This window comes from Bos mutus, chromosome 1 (assembly GCF_027580195.1).
Source record: "Bos mutus isolate GX-2022 chromosome 1, NWIPB_WYAK_1.1, whole genome shotgun sequence".
NCBI classification, from domain to species: domain Eukaryota; kingdom Metazoa; phylum Chordata; class Mammalia; order Artiodactyla; family Bovidae; genus Bos; species Bos mutus.
Window position 1 is genome coordinate 142,066,534 of NC_091617.1, and position 25,135 is coordinate 142,091,668.

The window sequence follows — 25,135 nt, forward strand, 5'->3', positions numbered from 1 at the left end:
AGGAATCCAGCCCCCAGAGCTAGTTCATGCTGCCCAAAGCCCTCAGAAAGTCTAAATCCTTGGGCACCTGGACAGAGCCGTCTCTTCCCAACTTGATTGTCTGGATCTACCAGTTCTCAGAGTGCCTGGTCTTCTGAACCACCTCTTCTGGTTGACCATACTTTTCTCCAGGATAAAGCCTATTCTATGCTGAAATGCCAGGTGCCAACAACGCATTTATTCCACCTTGCTCACTTCTGGCACACATGCAGGGGTGCACACGCATGCACGTACACACACACACACGAGATACCCTGATGGATGCAGCTGCCACACCCTGGCCCAGGGAGGTGGAAGGCAAGGCAGGTAGGGCACCTCTGCGGGTGCTTCATGGAGCCAAGCTTCCTGGAGGGCTGTGCTTTGCTGAGAAGGTAACATGGAAAAGTCAGGGATGTGGACATTACATACACAAGTTTTAAGTGTATCAGGCTTCGCCACAATTTCTCTACTTTTGAGTATAAAAACTTGAAATGTTCTTTCATGAAATGATGGGTGGACTTTAATGAGAGTAATCTAAAAAGTCCCACTTAGAAAATCAGAAATTGAGAATCCTATGTTGATCACAATCCTGCTTTCTTTAGGAAAATCTACATGGTCTGTGAAAAACCCCAAGTTTGGGAACTGTTGGACACAGAGTTAACCTCACCAGGGTCAGCCACACTGAGTCCCACGTGACGCTGACTGCCAAGACCCCGCTGACTTTGCATCACAAAGGCTTCAGAAGCACATTTCTAATACCGGTCTTCTGCGTTTTGCATAGACTTTTTTAAAAAGAGAAAGCATTTGCTGTTTCACCCCCTTTTGGTAAGAACAGCTGAACTAAGAAAGAAGGAAGTGGTACTGCAGGGACCCCACCAGCAACCCTTTCTCCAGTGCTGTCTCATTCAAAGGAAGCGAGTTTTCTCTCATCAACAGAGCAGTTCAGTTCAGTCGCTCAGTCATGTCCAACTCTTTGTGACCCCATGGACTGCAGCACACCAGGCTTCCCTGTCCATCACCAACTCCCGGAGCTTGCTCAAATTCACATCCATCCAACCATCTCATCCTCTGTCGTCCCCTTCTCCTTCTGCCTTCAATCTTTTCCAGCATCAGGGTCTTTTCCAATGACTCAGTTCTTCCCATTAGATGGCCAACGTATTCAAGCTTCAGCTTCAGCATCAGTCCTTCCAATGTATATTCAGGACTGATTTCCTTATCAGTTTCATCTCCTTGCAGTCCAAGGGACTCTCAAGAGTCTTCTCCAGCACCACAGTTCAAAAGCATCAATTCTTCGGTGCTCAGCTTTCTTTATGGTCCAACTCTCACATCCATACATGACTACTGGAAAAACCATTGCTTTGACTAGATGGACCTTTGTTGGCAAAGTAATGTCTCTGCTTTTTAATATGCTGTCTAGGTTGGTCATAGCTTTTCTTCCAAGGAGCGTCTTTTAATTTCATGGCTACAGTCACCACGTGCAGTGATTTTCAAGCCCAAGAAAATAAAGTCTCTCACTGTTTCCATTGTTTCCCCATCTATTTGCCATCAAGTGATGGGACCGGATGCCATGATCTTAGTTTTCTGAATGTTGAGTTTTAAGCCAATTTTTTCACTCTCTTTCACTTTCATCAAGAGGCTCTTCAGTTCATCTTCACTTTCTGCCATAAGGGTGGTGTCATCTGCCTGTCTGAGGTTATTGATATTTCTCCCGGCAATCTTGATTCCAGCTTGTGCTTCATCCAGCCTGGCATTTCGCATGATGTACTATGCATAGAAGTTAAATAAGCAGGGTGACAATATACAGCCTTGACGTACTCCTTTCCCAATCTGGAACCAGTCTGTTGTTCCATGCCCCATTCTAACTGCTGCTTCTTGACCTGCATACAGATTTCCCAGGAGGCAGGTAAGATGGTCTGGTATTCCCATCTCTTGAAGAATTTTCCACAATTTGTTGTGATCCACAGTCAAAGGTTTTGGCTGAGTCAATAAAGCAGATGTTTTCCTGGAACTCTCTTGCTTTTTCTATGATCCATTGGATGTTGGCAATTTGATCTCTGGTTCCTCTGCCTTTTCTAAATCCAGCTTGAACATCTAGAAGTTCATGGTTTACATACTATTGAAACCTAGCTTGGAGAATTTTGAGCATTACTTTGCTAGCGTGAGATGAGTACAACTGTATGGTAGTTTGAACATTCTTTGGCATTGCCTTTAGGATTGGCATGAAAACTGACCTTTTCCAGTCCTGTGGCCACTGCTAAGTTTCCCAAATTTTCAGGCATACTGAGTGCAGCACTTTAACACCTTCATCTTTTAGGACTGAAATAGCTCAACTGGAATTCCATCACCCCCACTAGCTTTTTTCGCAGTGATGGTTCCTAAGGCCCACTTGACTTCGCATTCCAGGATGTCTGGCTCTAGCTGAGTGATCATACCACCGTGGTTATCTGGGTCATAAAGATCTTTTTTGCATAGTTCTTCTGTGTATTCTTGCCACCTCTTCTTAGTATCTTCTGCTTCTGTTAGGTCCATACCATTTCTGTCTTATTGTGCCCATCTTTGCATGAAATATTTCCTTGGTATCTCTAATTTTCTTGAAGAGATCTCTACTCTTTTCTATTCTGTTTTCCTCTATTTCTTTGCATTGATCACTGAGGAAGGCTTTCTTCTCTCTCCTTGCTATTCTTTGGAACTCTGCATTCAGATGGGTGTATCTTTCCTTTTCTTGTTTGCCTTTAGCTTCTCTTCTTTTCTCAGCTATTTGTAAAGCCTCCTCAGACCACCATTGTGCCTCTTCACATTTTTTCTTCTTGGAGATGGTCTGGATCACTGCCTTCTATACAATGTCACAAACCTCCGTCCATTCTTCAGGCACTCTATCAGATCTAATGTGCTATTAATAAATCAGTTATTTCAAATGGCTGTTTTCTTTAAATTTGGAGCTGGGACCCATCCTCCTTTTGGGCTTCTCTACAGAGCGTCTCTTTCGACTGGGTCCTGAACACGCCCAAACCAGCAGCAACACATGGGGGCAGCTTCAGGCCCAGACTGCCCCTCATGTGACCTGCACTAGGGTGTGGAGGGCGGGCAGCAGGCCTCTTTCCTTTACTTGGTAAGGTCCTTTCTCACTTCAGTAACATTTAAGACACGGTGGATGGAATTTTCGGTTACATTTCCTTTCACAAGAAAAGGAGACTTAAAGTTAATACAAGTTAAACTCTACCACATTCCCTCTTTCAGATGGAGTGGCAGTATTTCTACAACTCTGACCAAACTCAGGAAGAAGATCTAAAGTACTGTTTACTTTTTTAGAAGAAAATTACGATGATTTACCTAGTCAAAGTGCCACTAATTTATCCAAAATCCTCTACTGTTGTGAAAAAAATACAGTAATTTCAAGACAACAAACGAACAAAACTATCACCCACAGAATTGCTTTTTTATAATCAAATAAAAATTGATGTCCGTGAAGCAAACTGATTGAAGTAGTGTATTTCCTGGCAGACCTTCCATGAACAGGGTTTAAGGGGATCAGATGGGACACCCCTGAACTCCTGTCACCGAGGGGCATGCGGGTGGGTGTCTGGAGGACTGCTATGGGCAAGCACAGGGACGCAGTGTGCTGCCTTGAGATGACCACCCAGAGCCATGTTTTGGTTGGTCTTTGGGTTAGGACTTTCTCTTAAAAGCTCTGTGCCCCTAGCCAAGGTGTGGCCATGGCAGGAACTTGGAACGAGTCCATGGTTGCAGCAAGTTACGCTGCCTCGCGTCATCAATGACGAAGGTGTGGGGAGGGGACACCAGACACGAAGGCTCTGCAGAGGCGGATGTGACGGCAGGGCTGCGCTCCTGTTACCCTGGTGGTCTTGCTACTGTCAGGGTGAAACAGGAAAGCAAGGGCCTGGGCAGGCACCTGTGTCACAGGCCCCCAAGTCTCAGGGACACAAGGTGGCTCTGGGAGCAACACTAGAAGTTCACGATATGAGAGCCGACCCCTGCAAGGGCCACAGACTGCATCTTCTCCAAGGACTGGCTCTCTTCTAAGAGCCAGCACTGTTCGCAGCTTCTACCCCAGCCTACTAACAGCTTCAGAAGAGCTGGGCCACTTGTTAACATGAAGGTAATAAGAAACAGGTCTGACTTTTTCTCCCAAGAATTTCCCCGTAACTGGGAGGTGTTTTATTTCATTCCCTGAGTTTAAAAATCTGTCATTTATACCCAGAGTGACTGGTGTAGTCCCCTCAAGGACTCATGACGTGAAGGAAAAGACTTAAAGACTGTGCACAAAAAATAAGTCACACAAGAACACTGTATCACTACAAATTTTATTCAGAAACCCATCTTTGTTTTTTTTTGTTGTTTTTTAAAAAAAATTCCCATTATGAACTGGTTTGGTCAATCAACTACAACACTTTCTAGCAGACATACGGTAAAAATGGCATGGCTCAGAATCGCCCAGACCGTTCCCGGTCTCTCGACCGCCTCCTGTCGCGCTCCCGTCCTCCGCCACCACCACCTCCACCGCCGCGACCGCGGTCTCGAGACCGAGAGCGACGCTCCCGGGAGCGGGACCGCGATCTATGCCTGCAACAGAGGACAAGAAACAAACCATGGCACCCAAACCACAGCACGCAACCTAGCAGGGCAGTGACACCTAAACCCGGCAGCTCGGCGCACTGGGGACACCGATAAAGGGACAAACGCGGCCGACTGGGCCTCAGGTGACACTGCACCACGTGCCCTGATTTCAGACATTACAGCACCTGGGGGTAAAAATGCGCAACTGGAGACCAAAGAGGAATGACACCCTCTCCCCTTCTGTGGAGCCAACTTGCGTGGCCAGGGGAGCCATAACCCAGAATGGAAGGGGCACACACACCATCCCACCTGAGCCAAGCCTCTCAGATGTTCTCAGCTCAGCAATGGGCCCACCAGCCCACTGGGGGGAAGGGAGAACAAGGTTCTTTCTCTCCTATACTTTTCTGCTGACAATAAAGTGATCATCAGTGATGGATTTCCAAACACATGTTTAACAGGAGAGGGATGAAAACCCCTCTGGGGGCCAGAACACAATCTGAGCTGGAAGAGTGACTGTTACACTGACACCCTGGCCTTTTCTCCGCTTATGAGAAAAGCACCCACCTGCAATTAAGCACCAGGACCGGTCATGTGGCTGTGCCTGACTGTCTCTGGTTCACAGGACAGTGCCCCCTCCCCGCCGCCCCCAACCAAAGACCTGCCCAAACCAAGAAAACACAAGAAACCCCAATGGAAAAAGAAGTTCAGACATGGAGGGGACAGAATAAGATCCTGGGCAAACAAATCTACTTTTAAGTGGTCACCCGGCCAATGGGTCCCTGTTAACAAGGTCTGATCTCTACCTGACAAGCAGGAAGACATGTGTGGAATGTCCCTCAGAGTGCCTTTTATATCCTACAGTGTGCACTACATTCCCAGCAGAGCCTTCTGAAGAGGAGGCCCCAGAGTAGTCACTATGTTCCCAGCAGAGCTTTTTGAAGAGCAGGCCCCGGGGCTGAACCTGCCCAGGAGTACTCACTACGTTCCCACAGAGCTTTTTGAAGAGGAGGCCCCGGGGCTAAGCCTGCCCAGGAGTATTCCCTACGTTCCCAGAGGAGCCTTCTGAAGAGGAGGCCCTGGGGCCGAGCCTGCCCAGGAGTAGTCACTACGTTCCCAGCAGAGCTTTTTGAAGAGGAGGCCCCAGGGCTGAGCCTGCCCAGTACTCACTTCTTGCGCCGGCGCCCATACAGCTCCCGTCGCAGCTCCCGGGAGATGGGCTTCAGGTGCATGAAGTTGCAGAAGCCGCCCCGCGTGCACTCCCTACAGGAGAACAGAACGGTCACGCTGGGCACACAACCCCTCCTCCCCTGCTCGCTCCCCCTCAGGCCGGCCTGCACCTACCCCATCTCGTACTGGCGGCAGCAGGCTTCTCTGAAGTCGGTCACGGGGGAGAGCTCGGCGTGGATTGGCTGGCCGTTAAACCAGCGGTTGTTCAAGTCAATCACAGCCTTTTCCGCATCTTCTTCACGGCGAAACTGAAAAAACAAAGCAGAACTGCTCACCACCCACACTTCAGTAACAAGTATCTTCAATGATTGATTCAAATATGTATCATGTGCTCACACAGGTGGCATAATGCGAGAGAGCAATTTAAAAACTGGACCATCCTTTATTAACGATGACTTATTTTTACAACAGTCCAAGATCATGCCATGCATGCTGCCTTGGTTTTCAAATTCAACTGGTTAAAAGCACAAATGTCGTGATTTACGCAGGCAAGAGAAGTTTAAAAAAAAAAAGGAAAAAGAAACCCAACATATAATTCAGTTTCTTTTCCACAGTCCCACAACCACTAACCAACAGCCTAAGACACCCATCCTCCCAGGACCCACATGCCAGCTGCTGGACTGGAGCCGCAGCCAACGAGGGCTGGCCAGGGCATTAAGGCTCCAGCCTGGTCTGAGCAGGGCTGCTCGCTAAGGTGAGGCAGGCACGCCTCACTCCTCGGCCCCAACTGCTGCCTCAGTCCTACCTTGACATACACGTTCCCCACGAGGTGGTCTCCTAGGTTGTCACAGACGTTCATCTCCTCCACCTCCCCATACTTCTCCTCCATTTCTGTGAAAACCTCCTAAGGGGAGAACAGGGGTTAGAGGATCACAATAGAGATGAAAAAGGAACAGAACAGAACTCATGAGTATGTATTCTTATTAATGGAGTCAAGTCCCAATCCCCATACAGGGGGTGAACGGGTCTACAGGGTTCAGTCACTAGCTCACCTCAAAGAACTCATCATAATGTTCCTGCATCTCGACATCGCTCACAGCGCCTGTGAACAACAGAGAGCTTGCTGGTTAGAGCCGGGAACTGTGACCACCAGAGCTCTGCGCTTAAACTCACAACTGCTATGTAACACATCAGCTTATCTAGAGAGAAAACAGAGCTGCACTCTGCTGCAGACTGAAGACAGTGCATCACACAGCCACTTGCTAAAGTTTGAAGTGTGGTGAGATTTTAAAAGCCCCTTATGACCACCTCAGTTCTGGCTATTAAAATATTAAAATCAAGACAAGTTTTCATCAGCATCAAAGGGCCAACATTTTCAGAAAGCATGAGGAAAAGGTTGACTCTCAAAAGAAATTTTCAAATTGAAAATTCTCTTCCTTTTTAGATTTAAGATACAGGCCAAGTAATCACACTGACTTTCCCCCTTTCCTTTCTTGGGTTAAAATGAAAGGTGGCAATCAGGCAGGGGAGATGATTAAAATCTATGCTCCCTACTAGCTTCTTTTACCAATTATCAGCTACACAGAATGTTATTAATTCTTTCTGATGCGATTAAAACCCAAATGATGGAAAGTGAAGACTGAGAAGGACAATGACCAAGTTCAATCGCAGTAATCTGAGTGCCCTCTTTTGCATAAAGGGAAAGTTACAGGTTTTTGTTGAAGAAAGCTTTTCATCTTTATTCTTCGTAATTCACATGCACTAAGTGAACTCTTGTCCATTCTGTGGACAGATTTAGCAGATTCACATCCCATCCTCATTACATTCTACCATTCAAACTCTGACACTCTCTGAATCTAAATTTGAGCAAGCAGAAAGCTGGAGTGTCAGTAAGCTGATATTCCCAACAGCCAGACCAGCAGCAGCTTCGAGGCAGGGACAGCCTGTTGCTAACAGCCACCTTCCAAAGGAATCCTCCAGGACTGGCGGCCTCCTCTGGGCCCCACCAAGGGCCCCAGGCTGTGGCCATGGGCTCTGTCCACAATGCCCTAGCTCTCTGAAAACTTTCCCTCTAAGGATAAAAACTGGCTTCCATCTTGATTCTGGCAGTGATTTAAGTTCCCTTTCCAGTCATTTGGGGGCGGGGGGGGTGTCCCTGCATCGTGGTTGTTTCTGAACTTCCAGGAACCCCGCTCGCTTTACAACAGAGCGCTCAGTGAACACGTGCGGTGACGCCACTCCGGACAGCTTGTCTTGATTTAAAAGTTACAGTGAGTGTATCCCCTTCCCTGAGTAGAAACCAAAGTCTGAACAACAGAAAAGCCAGTCAAGAGAAGCTCATTCCAAAGGGCAGATTTTAATGTTTAAAATTAATATCCTTCTCCACATTAGGAAAATGAGAAGACAGAAAATATTCACACACTCAAAGTCTTAGCAATACCGAGAATCACATTTTGGTGGCCATTAAACTATTGGCTGTATTCGTGGGATTGGTATCTCTGTTACTACATAAACAGAATACTGTATTTTAATAACTTATATAAAGTTCACGTTTTAAAATGCTTCCTAGTGGGCGTATTTTATCTCCTATACTCTGGTTAAAAATTTTTGAGTCAATCAAAATGACCTGAAAGGCAGAGGTGAGTGATTAAAAAAGCTACTCAACTAAAGTATTAACACGACTCAGTATATTTTAAATACAACTTGCAAGTACCCAGTTTTCTTAAAGAAACATTCTTAAACTGGGATTCATATTTAAGTTTAATCCAAGCATAAAAAGTTTATTTTTCTGCAGATACAAGGTTATATTAAAAAAGAGCCAGTAGTGATGAACCTAGTAGCTAAACTGTAGAAGCAGAATTGCATTTAATTTGTATTCTTACAATCTGGACTCCAGAACTATAGCATTTAGTACAGCTAAACTTTTATTTTGTAGCATGTGCAAAACAAGAGTCCTGTGAATCACAAATATACACACAGAGAACTAATACAACATCCTTCTGTCAATAAAGCATGCACATCCCCCTGAAAACAAACAGGGCAAAGAGCGATCCACTGTCGTTACTCAGTCCCCTACTTCTCATTCACTTCTACCCCAGGGTAGAGCTGTCACAAAATGACTTAACCATCCAAACAGGAACACTTTCTTTCACCCATTGATCTTGTTTCTTTAAAAAAACAATACACCAAGGGCTACCAAGTCCTGCTACCATCAGATTCAAGGAAAGAAATTCTCTTTTCAGGTCAGTATTAGCATCGAAAAACATTTAGTGTCTTGGCAGGAAAAGCGCACCAGCCCGGTCCCCCTGGACGCAGGTGCCACGCGCCACGGCACAGAACCGGGAGGCTCCCAGTCTGGCCCAGCTCAGGGAGATGGCGGCTGCCAGCACTGCTGCGCCCACCGCAGGTCACCCTACAAACTGAGGGGCTCTGGGCCAAGGGTGTGTCTGATCCAGGCATGTGGCCACCAAAGGTACTTTGTGGTGGTATTCTGTGATCTGTTCTTTTTTTTAAACAGCTTTAAAACGAACTGGTGAATGCGAAGCACCTACGCTTTGGTCTGGACCCTCTGATTTTAACACAAGTCCAGGATGTTCGTTTCAGCTTATCCTCAAATGACTACATTTACTCTGGAGTTCAACACTTATTATTTCTACTGTTCCCTAAAAACTACCCATCAATACCACAACCGTGACTTGACTTTAGCACTCCCCGGTACATAAAGGAGTGATGTCCACTGAATGCCCACTCCAGAGCTATTCCCTGCCACGTATCCTTTATTTCCCCAATGCAAGAGACACCTATGTAAAATATCTGATGAAAAGAGTCCACACAGGACTGATGTTGAAGGTTTAGTGCAACCGGGAGGGCCCTACTGGGGTCATGTTCAGAACAATGCTCTCACAGTGAAAAGCATGATCTCCAAATGGAGTTTAAGGGAAAAAAACTCTAGTAAGAAATAATATCTGAAAAAATTATTTCAGAACTATTTTTTTTAAAGTTAGAGCGACTTTCACTTTAAGCGGGAAAAACGTGAGCCCACATTTAAGCTGACACACATCCTCCCGGATGACGGCCACGGTCCCAGAGGAGCAGCAGCTCCGTGCTCTTGGGAAGGCCCCTCTCTAAGGCTCTCGCTCCTCCCTAAGTGGGCAGAAGTTAAACCTCCAGCAGAGGTTTCCACGGGCTCAGGGGGACACAGGCTCTGACACCTCCAGTGGAAGGCGGTCCTCGACACTACAGCGGCAGACCAGGTGCAGTCGACACTGAGCTCTGACACGCAAGCCCAGGGAACCAGGGAAGGAACTTGTATGAACTTACAGCGCAAACCGTCAGCAGACTGGGAAGAGTTTTGAGGGTTACGGTAAATGTTCAAGAGGGCAATGGTCTGAAATACAAAACGCAACAACTTTATATTATGGAAAATTAAATGTAAACACTTAACCGGTTTCCTGTGGCGATCGCTTCAGTCAAGACTCAGTGCTGAAAAAAGAGCAAGTTATTTTCTTTTGAAGCAGTGATGTTTTCTCTCAGCTGATGGCTGTCCTGGAGCGCCCTAACACTTCAGTGTAACAGAGATCCCATGATATGCTAGTATTGTATTTCTGTCACAGACTAGAAGAATTCACCATTTCAAAGTTCCAATCCAGTTAAGAATGCAGACAAGTCGGCAGGCTACCACCAAAACCATTCTTGTAACAGGAAACTTAATGAACAACTGAGAAAGAAGCGTGCCTGTATAAACGGACTAGAGAAATACAATAATTACATATCATGAAATCTCCACTCCCTAGAGGAAAAATTGTAATGGTGAAATAAAACCCACACTTACTGGGCAACTTACCTTATTGATTCCTACATATTCCTAAGGTTTTTGATTTCACAGAAAGAACTTAATAATTGCCAGGGGTTCAGCCACTGGGAAGACCAATAACTGGCTGGTGATGTTCGGCTGTCACAGGGCCAGACCCCTCTCGCTAACAAACATCCAGGGCGGGAGAGGCCTGGCCAGCGACCTCCCCAGCCAGCCTGCTGACCTCAGCCAAGTATCAAGTTCTTACTGTGAATGCCAAGGACCTCCGGCACCGTGTCCTGTTTGCAACAGCTCTATGTCAGCAGCTCAGAAGCCAACATGGTTTGTCTCAATTAAGAGTGGGCTCTTTAACACCATTGTCTTAAAAAAACTTCTCCAACTGTGGGACTTACAGTGTGAGCCGTCAGCCGTCTGTGCACTGTTTTGGGGATTACGATAGATGTTTTGAATCAAGATGGTCTGCGGGGAAAAAAAAATAAAAAGGGGAATTCTACTGGCTGCTGTGCATATATTAGACAATTGCAAAGAGACAACTTGTTTGCAAATGGCTCAACGCCTGCTGTTTTGTTTGCTTCCTGCAAATCAGACACTTGTCTTCTGAAGAGTACACCCAAACCATCATATTATGAAAACAGAGTTTGAGCGGTGACTTAGATCAAGTGACTTAGGTCAAGTCAGCCAGCAACCAAGAAGAAATTGTTATTTTGAGTAGGCCCATGTTATTGAAGTGTTTTAATGCAATAGAACACTAACATTTTTAATGCTTCAAGCTAGCAGACACTATGATGTCAAAAAATTCATGTTATAATCATATTCCCCATATGAAATTGTTTTTAAAACCAAATGTGTAACTCAAGCATATGCAGTCCATCAAGCTCTCTTGATCTCGTAGGAAACAGGCACACGAATGGGTTTCCTAACTCTCAGAGGCGTCTAGCACATTTACGTTTTCTTGGTGGGATCTCTGTTTACATAATACAATAGCTTAAAACATTTGCTCTTTTCCGATCCTTCTTTTAAGGGAAAAAAAATCCTTTTAGCCCTTGTGCTTTAAACTGGATCAGGTAGACTTGAAACCTTACATTGTACCGTTCTTCTTAAAATCAAGTTGTCTGAAAAAACAAACCATGTTTAAGTTAGTAGGCTAGCACATTACATGAATCTTAATGTCCACATCACTGTAAGAAGCTTAAAAAGAAACCCACACTGACATTATGTTAGAGATTTACAAGCTGAACCAATAAATTGCGTAATTTACAAAAATAAATATTCAGTCTCAACATGTATCCAAAGCAGTTTTTTAACTGGTTTTATAAAACTGGCCTGTTCCACTTGTAGCTGAGTGTTCAAGGGGAGTGGTTGTGAGAGAGCCCCCCAGTCAAAGGTCTGCTCTGGGAAACCCACTGGGGAGAATGACCACCAGCCACACAGCACAGCCTCGTCCTCTGGCCTGGCCTCTCCCTCACGTCACTGATAGCCCATCTCAGGCCTCGGCTGTTCCCCAAAGCCAACCACATTAGGTTTTTAACTAAAACCACCTGAGCGTGACAAGTCTGATGGACAGCTATACAGAGCCCAACTCTCCAACAGGAAATTCCTGTCAGATCTCAGCCAGGTCATCTGGCAGTGACCACTTAATAAAACGACACTTAAAGGGAGTAATGCAGTTCCATTAAAATCAGAGGAGGTCAGGATTACCTGAAACCAACCAAATGAATCCAAACAAGATGTTCAAGTGAACACATACAGCTGACCCCCACCACACTTGATGGAATCATGGCCACTGGCCTAGTGGGGGAGACTTAGTTCACAAATGGAAGCACTTAAAGAAAAAATGTTACAGACAATGTAAAGCAAATCCTCCAATATCCTGAATTTCAAAAGAGACATGCTCAAAGCAATTAAATGAGAAAATACTGTCTTTTTCTTACACCACCTGGCTGGCTTTCGGTACCAAGGCTGCACATTTAGACTTCATGGGCCACCTGAAGGAGCTCAAGAAAGACCCAAGTCTAGATCTTTTTCAAATTCCAAATGTTCAGGTGAACATGGGCAGAAGGCTTCTGTTCCTCTCAGAGGTGCCATCTCCCTTAAATTCACCGGATCACTTGAAGGGTGTAAACCCCTGCCTTTTCTTCAATTAGCCGAAAAGAAACTATCAAAAATCACAATTTTTGACTAAACTTCCAACAGAGCTAAGCCCAATCTCTCAAATACCCGGCATCTCTCAATTAACTGAACAGACTGGCCATTAACCTGAAGGGAAGCGCCCACATTCTAAGGTTAAATTTCGTTTTTCATGTTTCTATAACATGATACAACTGGCTGTGTCCTTGGCTGGGGTCTTCAGGGGACATGCCCAGTAGAACTGGAGAGCCCCTGGGGGCAGAGCACGGCAGGCTCCTTCAAGGGGGTCCCACCCACCTCTACATCTACCAGCCTGGAGAAGAGGCGAGGTCAGCGCTGGCCTGGCTGCGCCTCCCGACCCATGTCAATTAGAGGCAGGGAGGGTGGTAAGGCAGTGAAACCCAGTCACAGCCAGCAAGTTTCTCTAATGGTAAAAACAGGGAATGGTGCTCTCAGGCCTTCTGCTGGGGTGGTTCACCTGCCTCACTCTCATTTAAACAAAACACATTTATGAACACAAATAGAAAAATAAAACTAGAGGGAAAAAACCCCCTGCTTATTATTAACACATGGAAATTACTAACTGCTTCTGTAAAGTACATGAAGTCTTGATAATTTACATGAAAACAGAAAAAAAAAGGAAAAACAAACAAACCTGGCTAAAGGTCGGTTTATTGTGCAACCGAGAGCATCTGTCTCCATGACGACATGCTCCAATTTTGAAATAAAATGAACAGTTGACTCTGTAAGGGAAAACGAGAACTGATTATTGTGCTGGAAAGACATCAAATAGATGGAAATACGTCATCAACACGACAAATGCCACCACACTACTTTTCTTTTACTTCGCAAAGACCTAGGCACATTGTTTTTCTTGGTAATAGGTACTTTGAAGGCAATGGCACCCCACTCCAGTACTCTTGCCTGGAAAATCCCATGGACGGAGGAGCCTGGTGGGCTGCAGTCCATGGAGGGTCACTAAGAGTCGGGCCCGACAGAGCGACTTCACTTTCACTTTTCACTTTCATGCATTGGAGAAGGAACTGGCAACCCACTCCAGTGTTCTTGCCTGGAGAATCCCAGGGATGGGGGAGCCTGGTGGGCTGCAGTCTATGGGGTTGCACAGAGTTAGACACGACTGAGGCGACTTAGCAGCAGCCCATCTGATCAGTTGTGTCCACCTTTTTGTGATCTCATGGATGGTAGCCCACCACACTCCTGTCCATGGGATTCTCCAGGCAAGAATGCTGGAGAGGGCTGCCATGCCCTCCTCCAGAAGAGCTTCCTGACCCAGGGAACAAACCTAGCGTCTCCTGCATGCAGGCAGATTCTTTACCACTGCCGTACCCTGGCAAGCTCTGGTTGATTTAGCTTCAATTTGCCCCTCTTCAAACATGGCACTCTATTCTAACCTGATTTCCTCCTCATTCAAATTCCCTTCAAGTACGGTTGATCCTTGAGCAACTTCTATTCAGATTTTTCAGGTATTAAATCCTGCAGGACTACAGGACCCATGGTTGGATGAATCACAGGATTCAGAACAGCAGACATGAAGGGCTGACTGGAGGTTAAATAAACTGGGATTGGATTACTGACTGTGCAGAGGGCTGGCACCCCAACCTCCATGTGGTTCAAAGGTTCAATTATATTCAATACTTCTCTGCTCCACTGTTCTCTCTCAAACTGAATGTAAGTCAGTCTAAAACTATATTTAACTCAAAACCTAGCTGCTCCTTTTCCTTCCATGATGAACTCCTCTCTTGAGGACATCAGCAGTCTGGTGAGGGGTCAGGATCTTGACTCTGCTACTAGTTGCTTGGGTTTGGGCCAGTCACCCGCACCTGGCCGGGTCTCTGTAAACTGAGGAAAATGCCAACCTTGGCACTGTTCCAAGAACCAGGATCAAGTATACTACGTGCTCATCACACGCAGTCACTATTATCCAAATAAATACAAAGTCCAGGTTCCCCACCCAAGACACCAGACCAAGAGAATACTTCCAAAAAGAGGTCTGAAGTAAACAATCCTCCCCAGTTACAATACAGAGAATAAGCTATTGGGGCGCCCACTCTGCCTGTAAGAACTACACAAGGTCGTCTCTCAATATGCTCCAATACTTGGATGATGCAGATAAAATCAAAACTAGCAATCAAGCCAGCATGACAGCAGTGCACTGTGGCTGAGCAGATCTGTGATGAGTTACGCAACCTTACTAGATGTGTCCCATTAACATTCAGACTTGCAGAGGTGGGACAGTTACCCTGTAGATTCAATTATTTTAGCAAGGGCCATTCACAGTTGCCAACGCAGAAGACCTGGGTTCGATCCCTGGGCTGGGAAGATCACCTGGAGAAGGGAAAGGCTACCCACTCTTGGACACGACTGAGCGACTTTCACAGTCACAGTTAAGATTAAAGGGCCTCAGTAAAATTTGATGGCCCATGAAATCAACCAGCCATTTATTTATTATCAGGTAGCAATAAAAATGGAAAAGTCTAAATTTATGAGGAGAGAAAAATGATCACTACATACACGAGTATGTCATGTTACATCTTCAGAAAGTCACTTGAAAATAGTTTAAGACTGTCTGAGAACGGACAAAACCTCTGTTTCAACCATTAACACCCAACTATTCCATATAATTAAAACAATCCTTGCTGCTGTACCATCAGAAATGACTCCCATTTCACAATGGCCAGTTAATCACTGAATTTAATCTATTAGTCTAAACTTGTCTAGTAGGCTCATTGGACTACGGCAATAAAATGAAAAGATGTTAAAGAAAAGATGCGGTGTACTATTTGAGAGAAGGTATTAGAAAGGCTAATCCATTCTCACATTTAGAAAATGTCTAAAACCTCAAATGTGTAATTAGCTAGATATTTTTAATTGCTAGGTGTACATTTTACGCTCAGTTCAAATTAAATAATAAAAAAAAAGTTAGCAGGAATCATTTTTCAGCTGAAAATTTTGAGCTGTTTCCTGGAAATTAAAACTCCACAAATCTCCCTGAAACGAGAAGCCTAGATTAAATAATCAAGTTTCCTAAATTACAGCTGTGACTTTGATAATCTAACTCTAACAGAGGACATGGGGTTGTTTATGGCAGGAATGTAAGAGCGTCAGAGTAACAGTGAGGACACCACCTTCTGCAGCTTTTTACAGGAATGAGGGAAAGAAAAACTCCAGGAGACATAAGTCATGGCCCACACTGATATAAGCTCATGAGTAAAATCGACGCTGCATGCTCTTCAGCAAACTTGAGAAGCCTCTTTGTCCAGCAGAGCTGGCCGATCCATTCAAGATCTTGTTTCCCAAGCTGCTGCCTCTGGGGCCACAGCATTCAGGGCACACCTCTTTTCCTCAGCACTTAATGCGTTTCAGTTCATTTTAATTCAGTTATCCTTTGCACGACAAGCACCCCCTTGCTCCTTGAGAACAAGATCCAAATTTTACCCATCTTTCAGTCCCCAGACACTGGCCTTGAGCTGACACCCAGTAAGTGTTTCTGGACTGAATATGACTGATGACTGTCTTGTGAGTTTTGCTAGGAAAAAATATAACCCTCTCTTCCAAACAACACAGGAGATTCTAGAATGTGTAAAAGAAGACATTTTACAAGATACACTGCATCCTGGAAAACAGAAACAATTTAAAGTTTTTCATAAAGTTTTTGATAAAGTCAAAACATTAGCTATGGCAAACTTATGAGTTTACTGTTAAAAACATATTCACATAAACCGTGTACAGCTCTGAAGAACACCAAGATGCTAACCATTTATTTGAAGAATACATCCAGCTCAATCTTAAGGTTTTCAAAGAACTGTCCTCCCAAATTAACACCTGGCAAAGCCAAAATTATGTTTTTACTCTCAACCTAACAACTGACTACGGAAGGTATGCAACCTAAAAAAATCACCCATCTTATTCTTACATGGGAATTGCACCTGAAAGTATTTTAAAAGCAGACTGTCTTTCACGGTTAGTTAACTCGTAGTCTCCAAAATACTGTTTCACAACAAATGTCTTTATGATCAGTTCCATGATCGCTTAACTCACACAAGAGGCTTGTTAAGCATCTAAAACCCTAACAGGAACCTCAGTTATCTAACGATTTAACGCGAGCGAGTCTATACTACAGCTTGCCCGACTCGACATTAAAAGATCAAACTTGGGAGAATCGTTAACGTTGACAACTTTAGCACAACTCGAGTCGGCTTCCTAGAGCCGGGGGCACGGGTCGCCTGTAGGTGGGCCGCCGAGGAACCCCCGGCAAGAGAGGCCGCTCTGCCCAAGCGGAAGCCCGGCGTCTGCCCGGCCCATCGCCCGCCTGCCCGGGCGCACGCGGCGGCGCGCGGCTTCCGAGGCCGGAAGGGCAGCCCGCCCCTCCCCCCGCCGGGCCTCCCGCCGCCGCCCGGGCCCGCCGCCGAGCTCCTCCGCGCGCCACCCGCCTCTCCAGCCCGGAACCCCTGCGGCCGGTTCTCACTTACTTGTCTTTCTCGGTGCCGAAGATGGAGGCCAAATACTCCGCCATTTCCCACCCGCCGCCGCCGCCGCCGACACTGCTGCCGACGCCGACGACCCCGCCCGACGCCCGCCGGAGACGTCACCCGGACGCGACGACGCTCGTTCCGCCTCACCGGCGTGGCGGCACTGCCCAATCAGGAGAGGCGCTGTCTGCGCATGGGCGGGGCTTGGCGCGCGCGGGAGATGCTGCCCTGGCGGTCGCGGAGCCCGCGCGCCGCTCGCCAGCGCCACCTCCCGGCTCTCGTTAGGTTCTCCGGGCCAGCTCCCGCGCTTCTCGCGCCCCGGGCTGGGGCCCGGCGCCCTCCACCGGCTTTTCCCAGTGCCCAGAGAAGCCAGGCACTCAAAGTGCGGCTGCAGAAGAGGCAGCGGCCGACGGGCTTTTCCACGCAGTCCCTGGGGCCGGGCCCTGAGCGCGTCAGTCCCGCGTTGGGGGTTCCGCGGGCTCTAAGCGGGGCGAGACCCCCACCTCCACGCACTTTCCCTGGGGGATCCCCACCGAACCGTTCTTCCGGGAAGACGCGTTCTTCAGCTTCCTCGTATTCGGGGAGCAGAGTCGGAGCTCCCCGGCTCCCCGGTCCGGAGGTGTGCCGCCTGGGCCTGGCCCCGGGAAAGCCCGGCGGGTTTGGAGAGGCTCCGACGCTGGGAAGGCGGAGCGCAGGTCTTCGGGCCGGGCTTACTGGCCCGCAACACCGAGGGGGGTGAGGAGTGTCGGGCTTGGGACAGGTTTAGGGACGTCCAGCAATGCCCGGCACAGAAATCCTGAAGACCACGAAGAAGCCAAAGTGCAGGGGCCGCTGCGAGGAGTGGGGCCACCTGAGGGCCGAGCAGAGTCACAGATCTGCGTGGACGCCGGGTCCTTTTCCCCAGATCTACCCACCTCCGGTGTTCCTAGTTCATTCTGTTTTTTTTTTTTTTTTTTGAGGCATCTCCTTTTTACCCACTGTTTCCTCCTCGTTCCCTTTTTCACCTAACGGTCCATCCCACAGATGGCTCCATAGGACTGTGGTCGCAGTCCTGACTACTTTCATGGCTCCCCAGAGCTCCGTTGTGTGGCTAACCAGTCCCCTGTTGATCGGCCCATAGGATGAACCAGTCTCGCCTCTACTGACAGTCCTGCAGTGAGTGTCCTGCAGGTATCGTTTTGCATTTGGGGCAAACGCACATCTGGTTTATTTGTCCACCCAGGTCTGCAGTCTCAGAAGTTCGTAAACAGAGAACGCAACAAAAAGTTTTATCCTGGGAAGAAGCCTGCACAAAAATGAGTTTTACCCTGGCAGAAATGCTTTGGCAGTGTCTACTGTGGTAAAATTTGGTGTGGAGCACATTTGAGAGTGAAGGTTAAAATGATAATCAGGTGCTTGTGTAGCCCTCAAAGCAAGTGCGAGGAGGACTCGGCTCCCTCTGAATACAGTTTGAGAACTGCTTTTTTGGTTGGTGGGTGTCATAGCAGGGGCTCTGATCCTATTTGTACTTTAGGGGAGGTGAAATAACCCCTCAACCCTCTTGGGTTCTGGTGGCTGGACTAATAGTAAAACTGACTCAAGGTAGATTACCAGGAAAAGAAGAAACTTAACTCTAATTCATGCACATGGAGGCCCCATGGAAATGGGACCTAAGAAGTGGGCAAGGACTTCCCTGGTGACTCAGAAGATAAAGAATCTGCTTGCAATGCAGGAGATTGGAGTTTGATCCCTGGGATGGGAAGATCCCCTGGAGAAAGGAATGGCAACCTACTCCAGTATTCTTGCCTGAAGAATTCCATGGACAGAGGAGCCTGGCAGGCTGCAGTCCATGGGGTCGCAAAAGAGTCAGACATGACTGAGCAAGTAACCACAGCAAGAAGTGGGCAAAGCAGGCAGCTTTTATTCTTTTTAGACAAGCCGTGACTTTGTGAGGAATTAACAGACTTAAGTTTGGGGTGCCCAGTTAAAGAAGTAGAAAGGTTTGCTTATATAAGTTTCATGTGCCCAAATTCCTCATCTTTGGTGATAAGAATCCTTCTTCCTCCAGGTGCAGGGTTGCACCTTTTACAGGGGAGACTTATTTCCTACTCTCAGGGAGACTGTGTGTCTCTTGTATTGGTTGTTTCTTAAGTAACCTTGAGTGAGTGAAAGTGTTAGTTGCTTAGTCCTGTCTGATTCTGCAACCACATGAACTGTAGCCTACCAGGCTTCTCTCTCCGTGGAATTCTCCAGACAAGAATACTGGAGTGGGTTGCCATTCCCTTCTCCAGGGGATCTTCCCAACCCAGGGATCAAACCCTGGTCACCTGCATTGTAGGCAGATTCTTTACCAACTGAGTTATGAGGGAAGCCCCTTAGATCCAGGGAAGAGCAGTAATTAACTTCTGTATGTTGGAGGGAAAAATAACGTGGTGATCACTAATCTTAAGTCCATACATCTCGTCCATTGTAAAGTGGCCAGGGGACATGAAAAAGGCTGTTGACATAATCTAAGGATCAAGAGGAGCTACCCCACATCTGAAGTCAGGGGTGATGGCCAAGAGGAGCAGCCCATGTCCAGAGAGTGGCGGCTGCGCGGGCACAGAAGAGCTAAGAGGAGCTATTCCATGTTCAAGGTCAGGAGGGGCAACTTCGTCCAAGGTAAGGAGCAGTGGGTGCGCTTTGCTGGAGTAGCTGTGAAGAGATACCCCAAGTCCAAGTAAGATGGTAGGTGTTGTGAGAGGGCATCAGAGGGCAGACACACTGAAACCATAATCACAGAAAACTAGCCAGTCTGATCACATGGACCACAGCCTTGTCTAACTCAATGAAACTAAGCCATGCCGTGTGGGGCCACCCAAGATGGATGGGTCATGGTGGAGAGGTCTGACAGAATGTGGTCCACTGGAGAAGGGAATGGCAAACAACTTCAGTATTCTTGCTTTGAGAACCCCACAAACAGTACGAAAAGGCAAAATGATAGGATACTGAAAGAGGAACTCCCCAGGTTGGTAGGTGCCCAATATGCTACAGGAGATCAGTGGAGAAGTCACTCCAGAAAGAATGAAGGGATGGAGCCAAAGCAAAAACAATACCCAGTGGATTGTATCACTAGTGAATGTGACTTGTGATAGAAGCAAGGTCCAATGCTGTAAAGAGCAATATTGCATAGGAACCTGGAAAGTTAGGTCCATGAACCAAGGCAAATTGGAAGTGGTCAAATAGGAGATGGCAAGCGTGAACGTTGACATTCTAGGAATCAGCGAACTAAAATGGACTGGAATGGGTGAATTTAACTCAGATTACCATTATATCTACTACTGTGGGCAGAAATCCCTTAGAAGAAATGGAGTAGCCATCTTGGTCAACAAAAGAGTCCGAAATGCAGTACTTGGATGCAATCTCAAAAACGACAGAATGGTCTCTCTTCATTTCCAAGGCAAATCATTCAATATCATGGTGATCCAAGCCTATGCCCCAACCAGTAACGCTGAAGAAGCTGAAGTTGAATGGTTCTATGAAGACCTACATGACCTTTTAGAACTAACACCCAAAAAAGATGTCCTTTTCACTATAGGGCACTGGAATGCAAAAGTAGGAAGTCAAGAAACACCTGGAGTAATGGGCAAATTTGGCCTTGGAATACGGAATGAAGCAGGGCAAAGGCTAATAGAGTTTTGCCAAGAGAACACACTGGTCATAGCAAACACCCTCTTCCGACAACACAAGAGAGAACTCTACACATGGACATCACTAGATGGTCAACACCGAAATCAGACTGATTATATTCTTTGCAGCCAAAGATGGAGAAGCTCTATATAGTCACCGGGAGCTGACTGTGGCTCAGATCATGAACTCCTTATTGCCAAATTCAGACTTAAATTGAAGAAAGTAGGGAAAACCACTAGACCATTCAGGTATGACCTAAATCAAGTTACTTATGATTACAGAGTGGAAGTGAGAAATAGATTTAAAGGACTAGATCTGATTGATATATCTATCTATCTATATATCTATATCTATCTATATATAGATATAGATATCTGATAGATAGAGTGCCTGATGAACTATGGACAGAGGTTCGTGACATTGTACAGGAGACAGGGATCAAGACCATCCCCATGGAAAAGAAATAAAAAAAAGCAAAATGGGTGTCTGAGGAGCTGTGAAAAGAAGAGAAGCGAAAAGCAAAGAAGAAAAGGAAAGATATTCCCATTTGAATGCAAGTTCCAGAGAATAGCAAGGAGAGATAAGAAAGCCTTCCTCAGTGATCAGTGCAAAGAAATAAAGGAAAACAACAGAATGGGAAAGACTAGAGATCTCTTCAAGAAAATTAGAGATACCAAGGGAACATTTCATGCAAAGATGGGTTCGATAAAGGACAGAAAGGGTATGGACCTAACAGAAGTAGAAGATATTAAGTAGAGGTGGCAAGAATACACAGGAGAACTGTACAAAAAGATCTTCACAACCCAGATAATCACGATGGTGTGATCACTCACCTAGAGCCAGACATCCTCAAATGTGAAGTCAAGTGGGCCTTAGAAAGCATCACTATGAACGAAGCTAGTGGAGGTGATGGAATTCCAGTTGAGCTATTTCAAATCCTGAAAGATGATGCTGTGGAAGTGCTGCACTCAATATGCCGGCAAATGTGGAAAACTCAGCAGTGGACACAGGACTGGAAAACATCAGTTTTCATTCCAATCCCAAAGAAAGGCAATGCCAAAGAATGCTTAAACTACCGCACAATTGCACTCATCTCACATGCTAGTAAAGTAATGCTCAAAATTCTCCAAGCCAGGCTTCAGCAATACGTGAACCATGAACTTCCAGATGTTCAAGCTGGTTTTAGAAAAGGCAGAGGAACCAGAGATCAAATTGCCAACATCTGCTGAATCATCGAAAAAGCAAGAGAGTTCCAGAAAAATGTCTATTTCTGCTTTATTGACTATGCCAAAGCCTTTGACTGTGTGGATCACAATAAACTGTGGAAAATTCTGAAGGAGATGGGAATACTAGACCAACTGATCTGCCTCTTGAGAAGTTTGTATGCAGGTCAGGAAGCAACAGTTAGAACTGGGCATGGAACAAGAGACTGGTTCCAAATAGGAAAAGGAGTTCGTCAAGGCTGTATATTGTCACCCTGTTTATTTAACTTACATGCAGAGTACATCATGAGAAACACTGGGCTGGAAGAAGCACAAGCTGGAATCAAGATTGCTGGGGGAAATATCAATAACCTCAGATATGCAGATGACACCACCCTTATGGCAGAAAGTGAAAAGGAACTAAAAAAACTCTTGATTAAAGTGAAAGAGGAGAATGAAAAAGTTGGCTTAAAGCTCAACATTCAGAAAACGAAGATCATGGCATCTGATCCCATCACTTCATGGGAAATAGACGGGGAAACAGTGGAAACAGTGTCAGATTATTTTTTTGGGCTCCAAAATCACTTCTGATGGTGACTGAAGCCATGAAATTAAAAGACGCTTATTCCTTGGAAGGAAAGTTATGATCAACCTAGATAGCATATTCAAAAGCAGAGACATTACTTTGCCAACAAAGGTCCGTCTAGTCAAGGCTGTGGTTTTTCCAGTGGTCATGTATGGATGTGAGAGTTAGACTGTGAAGAAAGCTGAGCACCGAAGAATTGATGGTTTTGAATTGTGGTGCTGGAGAAGACTCTTGCAAATCCCTTGGACTGCAATGAGATCCAACCAGTCCATCCTAAAGGAGACTAGTCCTGGGTGTTCATTGGAAGGACTGATGCTGGGACTGAAACTCCAATACTTTGGCCACCTCATGTGAAGAGTTGACTCATTGGGAAAGACCTTGATGCTGGGAGGATTGGGGGCAAGAGGAGAAGGGGACGACAGAGGATGAGATGGCTGGATGGCATCACTAACTCGATGCACATGAGTTTGGGTGAACTCCAGGAGTTGGTGATGGACAGGGAGGCCTGGCATGCTGTAATTCATGGGGTTGCAAAGAGTCGGACACAACTGAGTGACTGAACTGAACTGAAGGATAAAGAGAAGCCATAAAGATGTTAAGCATCTTGACCTTTAAACTGATTGGTTAAAAATGATGCATTTTAAGGACAGGAGCCAGAGCCAACCAAAAATGTACAGACTAATACTGGTAAAGATAAAAAACTACTGTAATCCCCACCTTCTAAGGGACTGTTTACCCCCTCTCAGTGTCTATGCTGAGAACTTTGTACTTTCCTCCTCCTTAATAAATCCTGTTCGCTTGCTACTGTGAGTATTTGCAGGTTCGTGGATTCCATTCTTTGGCTCCAAGAATAAGAACTTGGATTCCCATTTTATTGTGAAAGTTCTGAACCCCATGTCAGGCTTTCCAGCCTGGGGATCTGACAGAGAGACTGGGAATCCCCTGGGAATCTGGCCTTGAAGTCCAGTGGAATTTGATTATAGGACTTCTACAGGACTGGGGGAAAGAGAGACTCCAGTCTTGGAGGGTACAAACAAAATCTTGTGCACACCAAGATACAGAAAGGTTGAAGGCAGGAGGAGAAGGGGAAGACAGAGGATGAGATGGTTGGATGGCATCACCGACTTGATGGACATGAGTTTGAGCAAGCTTTGGGAGTTGGTGAAGGACAGGGAAGCCTGGAGTGCTGCCATCCATGGGATCTCAAAGAGTTGGACGTGACTGAGCGACTGAACTGAACTGAAGACCCAGAGAAAAGGAGCAGTGACCCCACAGGCAACTGAACCAGAACTACCTGCTAGTGTTGGAGGGTCTCCTGTGGTGGTGTGGGTTGGCAGGGGCTCACCACAGGGACAGGGACACTGGCAGCAGCAGGCCAAGAAGGTCCCCCTTGGCATAAACCCTCTTGGAGGTCACCATTAACTCTATCATAGACCCCAGCAAGAAGGGAGTGAACCCCATCCATCAGCAGATAATTGGATTAAAGTTTTACTGAGCAAGGCCCAGTCCACCAGAGCAAAACCCAGTTTTACCCCCAGCCAGTCCTTGGGAAGCTTGCACAAGCCTCTTATCTTTATCCATCAGAGGGCAGACAGAAGAAGCAAGAGGAAACACAGTCCCACAGTGGCTAAAACAACCCCCCCTTTTTTTTAACAGAAAGTTTATCACAATGAAAAAGCAGAAAATTATGTCATGGAAGAAGGGACAAGATAAAACCTCAGAAAAACAACTAAATGAAGTGGAGATAGGTAACCTTCCAGAAAAAGAATTCAGAATAATGGTAGTGAAGATGATCCAGGATCTTGGGAAAACAATGGAGAAGATGCAAGATACATTTACCAAAGACCTGCAAGAACTAAAGAACAGAGATGAATAATACACTAGAAGGAGTCAATTGCAGAATAATAAAGACAGAAGAACAGATGAATGACCTGGAGGACAGACAGGTAGAAATCACTGCTGCGGAACAGAATATATAAAAAAGAATGAAGAGAAATGAAGACAGCATAAGAGACCTCTGGGGCAACATTAAATGCACCAACATTCACATTGTACGGGTCCCAGAAGAAGGAGAAAAAGAGAAAGGACCTGAGAAAATATTTAAAGAGATAATAGCTGAAAACTTCCCCTAACATGGGAAAGAAAATAAGTCCCAAGTCCAGGAAGCACAGAGAGTCCTAGGCAGGATAAACCCAAGGAGGAACACACCAAGACACATAATAATCAAACTAATCACAATTAAAGACAAAGATAAAATATTAAAATCAACAAGGGAAAAATAACAACATAAAAGGGAACTCCCATCAGGCTATCAGCTGATTTCTCAACAGAAACTCTACAAGCCAGAAGGGAATGGCATGATATATTTAAAGTGATGAAAGGGAGGAATATACAACTAAGAACTCTCTACCCAGGAAGATTCTCCTTCAAATTTGATGGAGAAATCAGATTTGCAGACAAGCAAACATTAAGAGAATTCAGCACCACCAAACTAGCTTTACAACAAATG

The 25,135-nt window shown here is 45.9% G+C and overlaps 1 protein-coding gene across 2 annotated transcripts; it reads right to left on the minus strand.

Annotated features, from left to right (window-relative positions):
- Positions 1-4,321: 4,321 nt before the first annotated feature.
- On the minus strand, positions 4,322-17,846 carry U2AF1 (U2 small nuclear RNA auxiliary factor 1). Of its 2 annotated transcripts, none has more exons than XM_070376748.1 (8): positions 17,191-17,846; positions 13,356-13,443; positions 10,966-11,032; positions 6,813-6,862; positions 6,566-6,664; positions 5,935-6,068; positions 5,761-5,853; positions 4,322-4,599 (listed from the first exon to the last, which is right to left on the minus strand). In XM_070376748.1, the coding sequence occupies exons 1-8, from the start codon at positions 17,232-17,234 to the stop codon at positions 4,461-4,463; spliced, it is 714 nt and encodes a 237-aa protein (XP_070232849.1). In that variant the 5' UTR covers positions 17,235-17,846; the 3' UTR covers positions 4,322-4,460. The 2 variants fall into 2 exon arrangements, with proteins under 2 accessions (XP_070232849.1, XP_070232844.1); XM_070376743.1 differs by lacking the exon at positions 10,966-11,032 and adding an exon at positions 10,081-10,147 and having other exon boundaries at positions 17,191-17,823.
- Between the last annotated feature and the right edge of the window lie 7,289 nt (positions 17,847-25,135).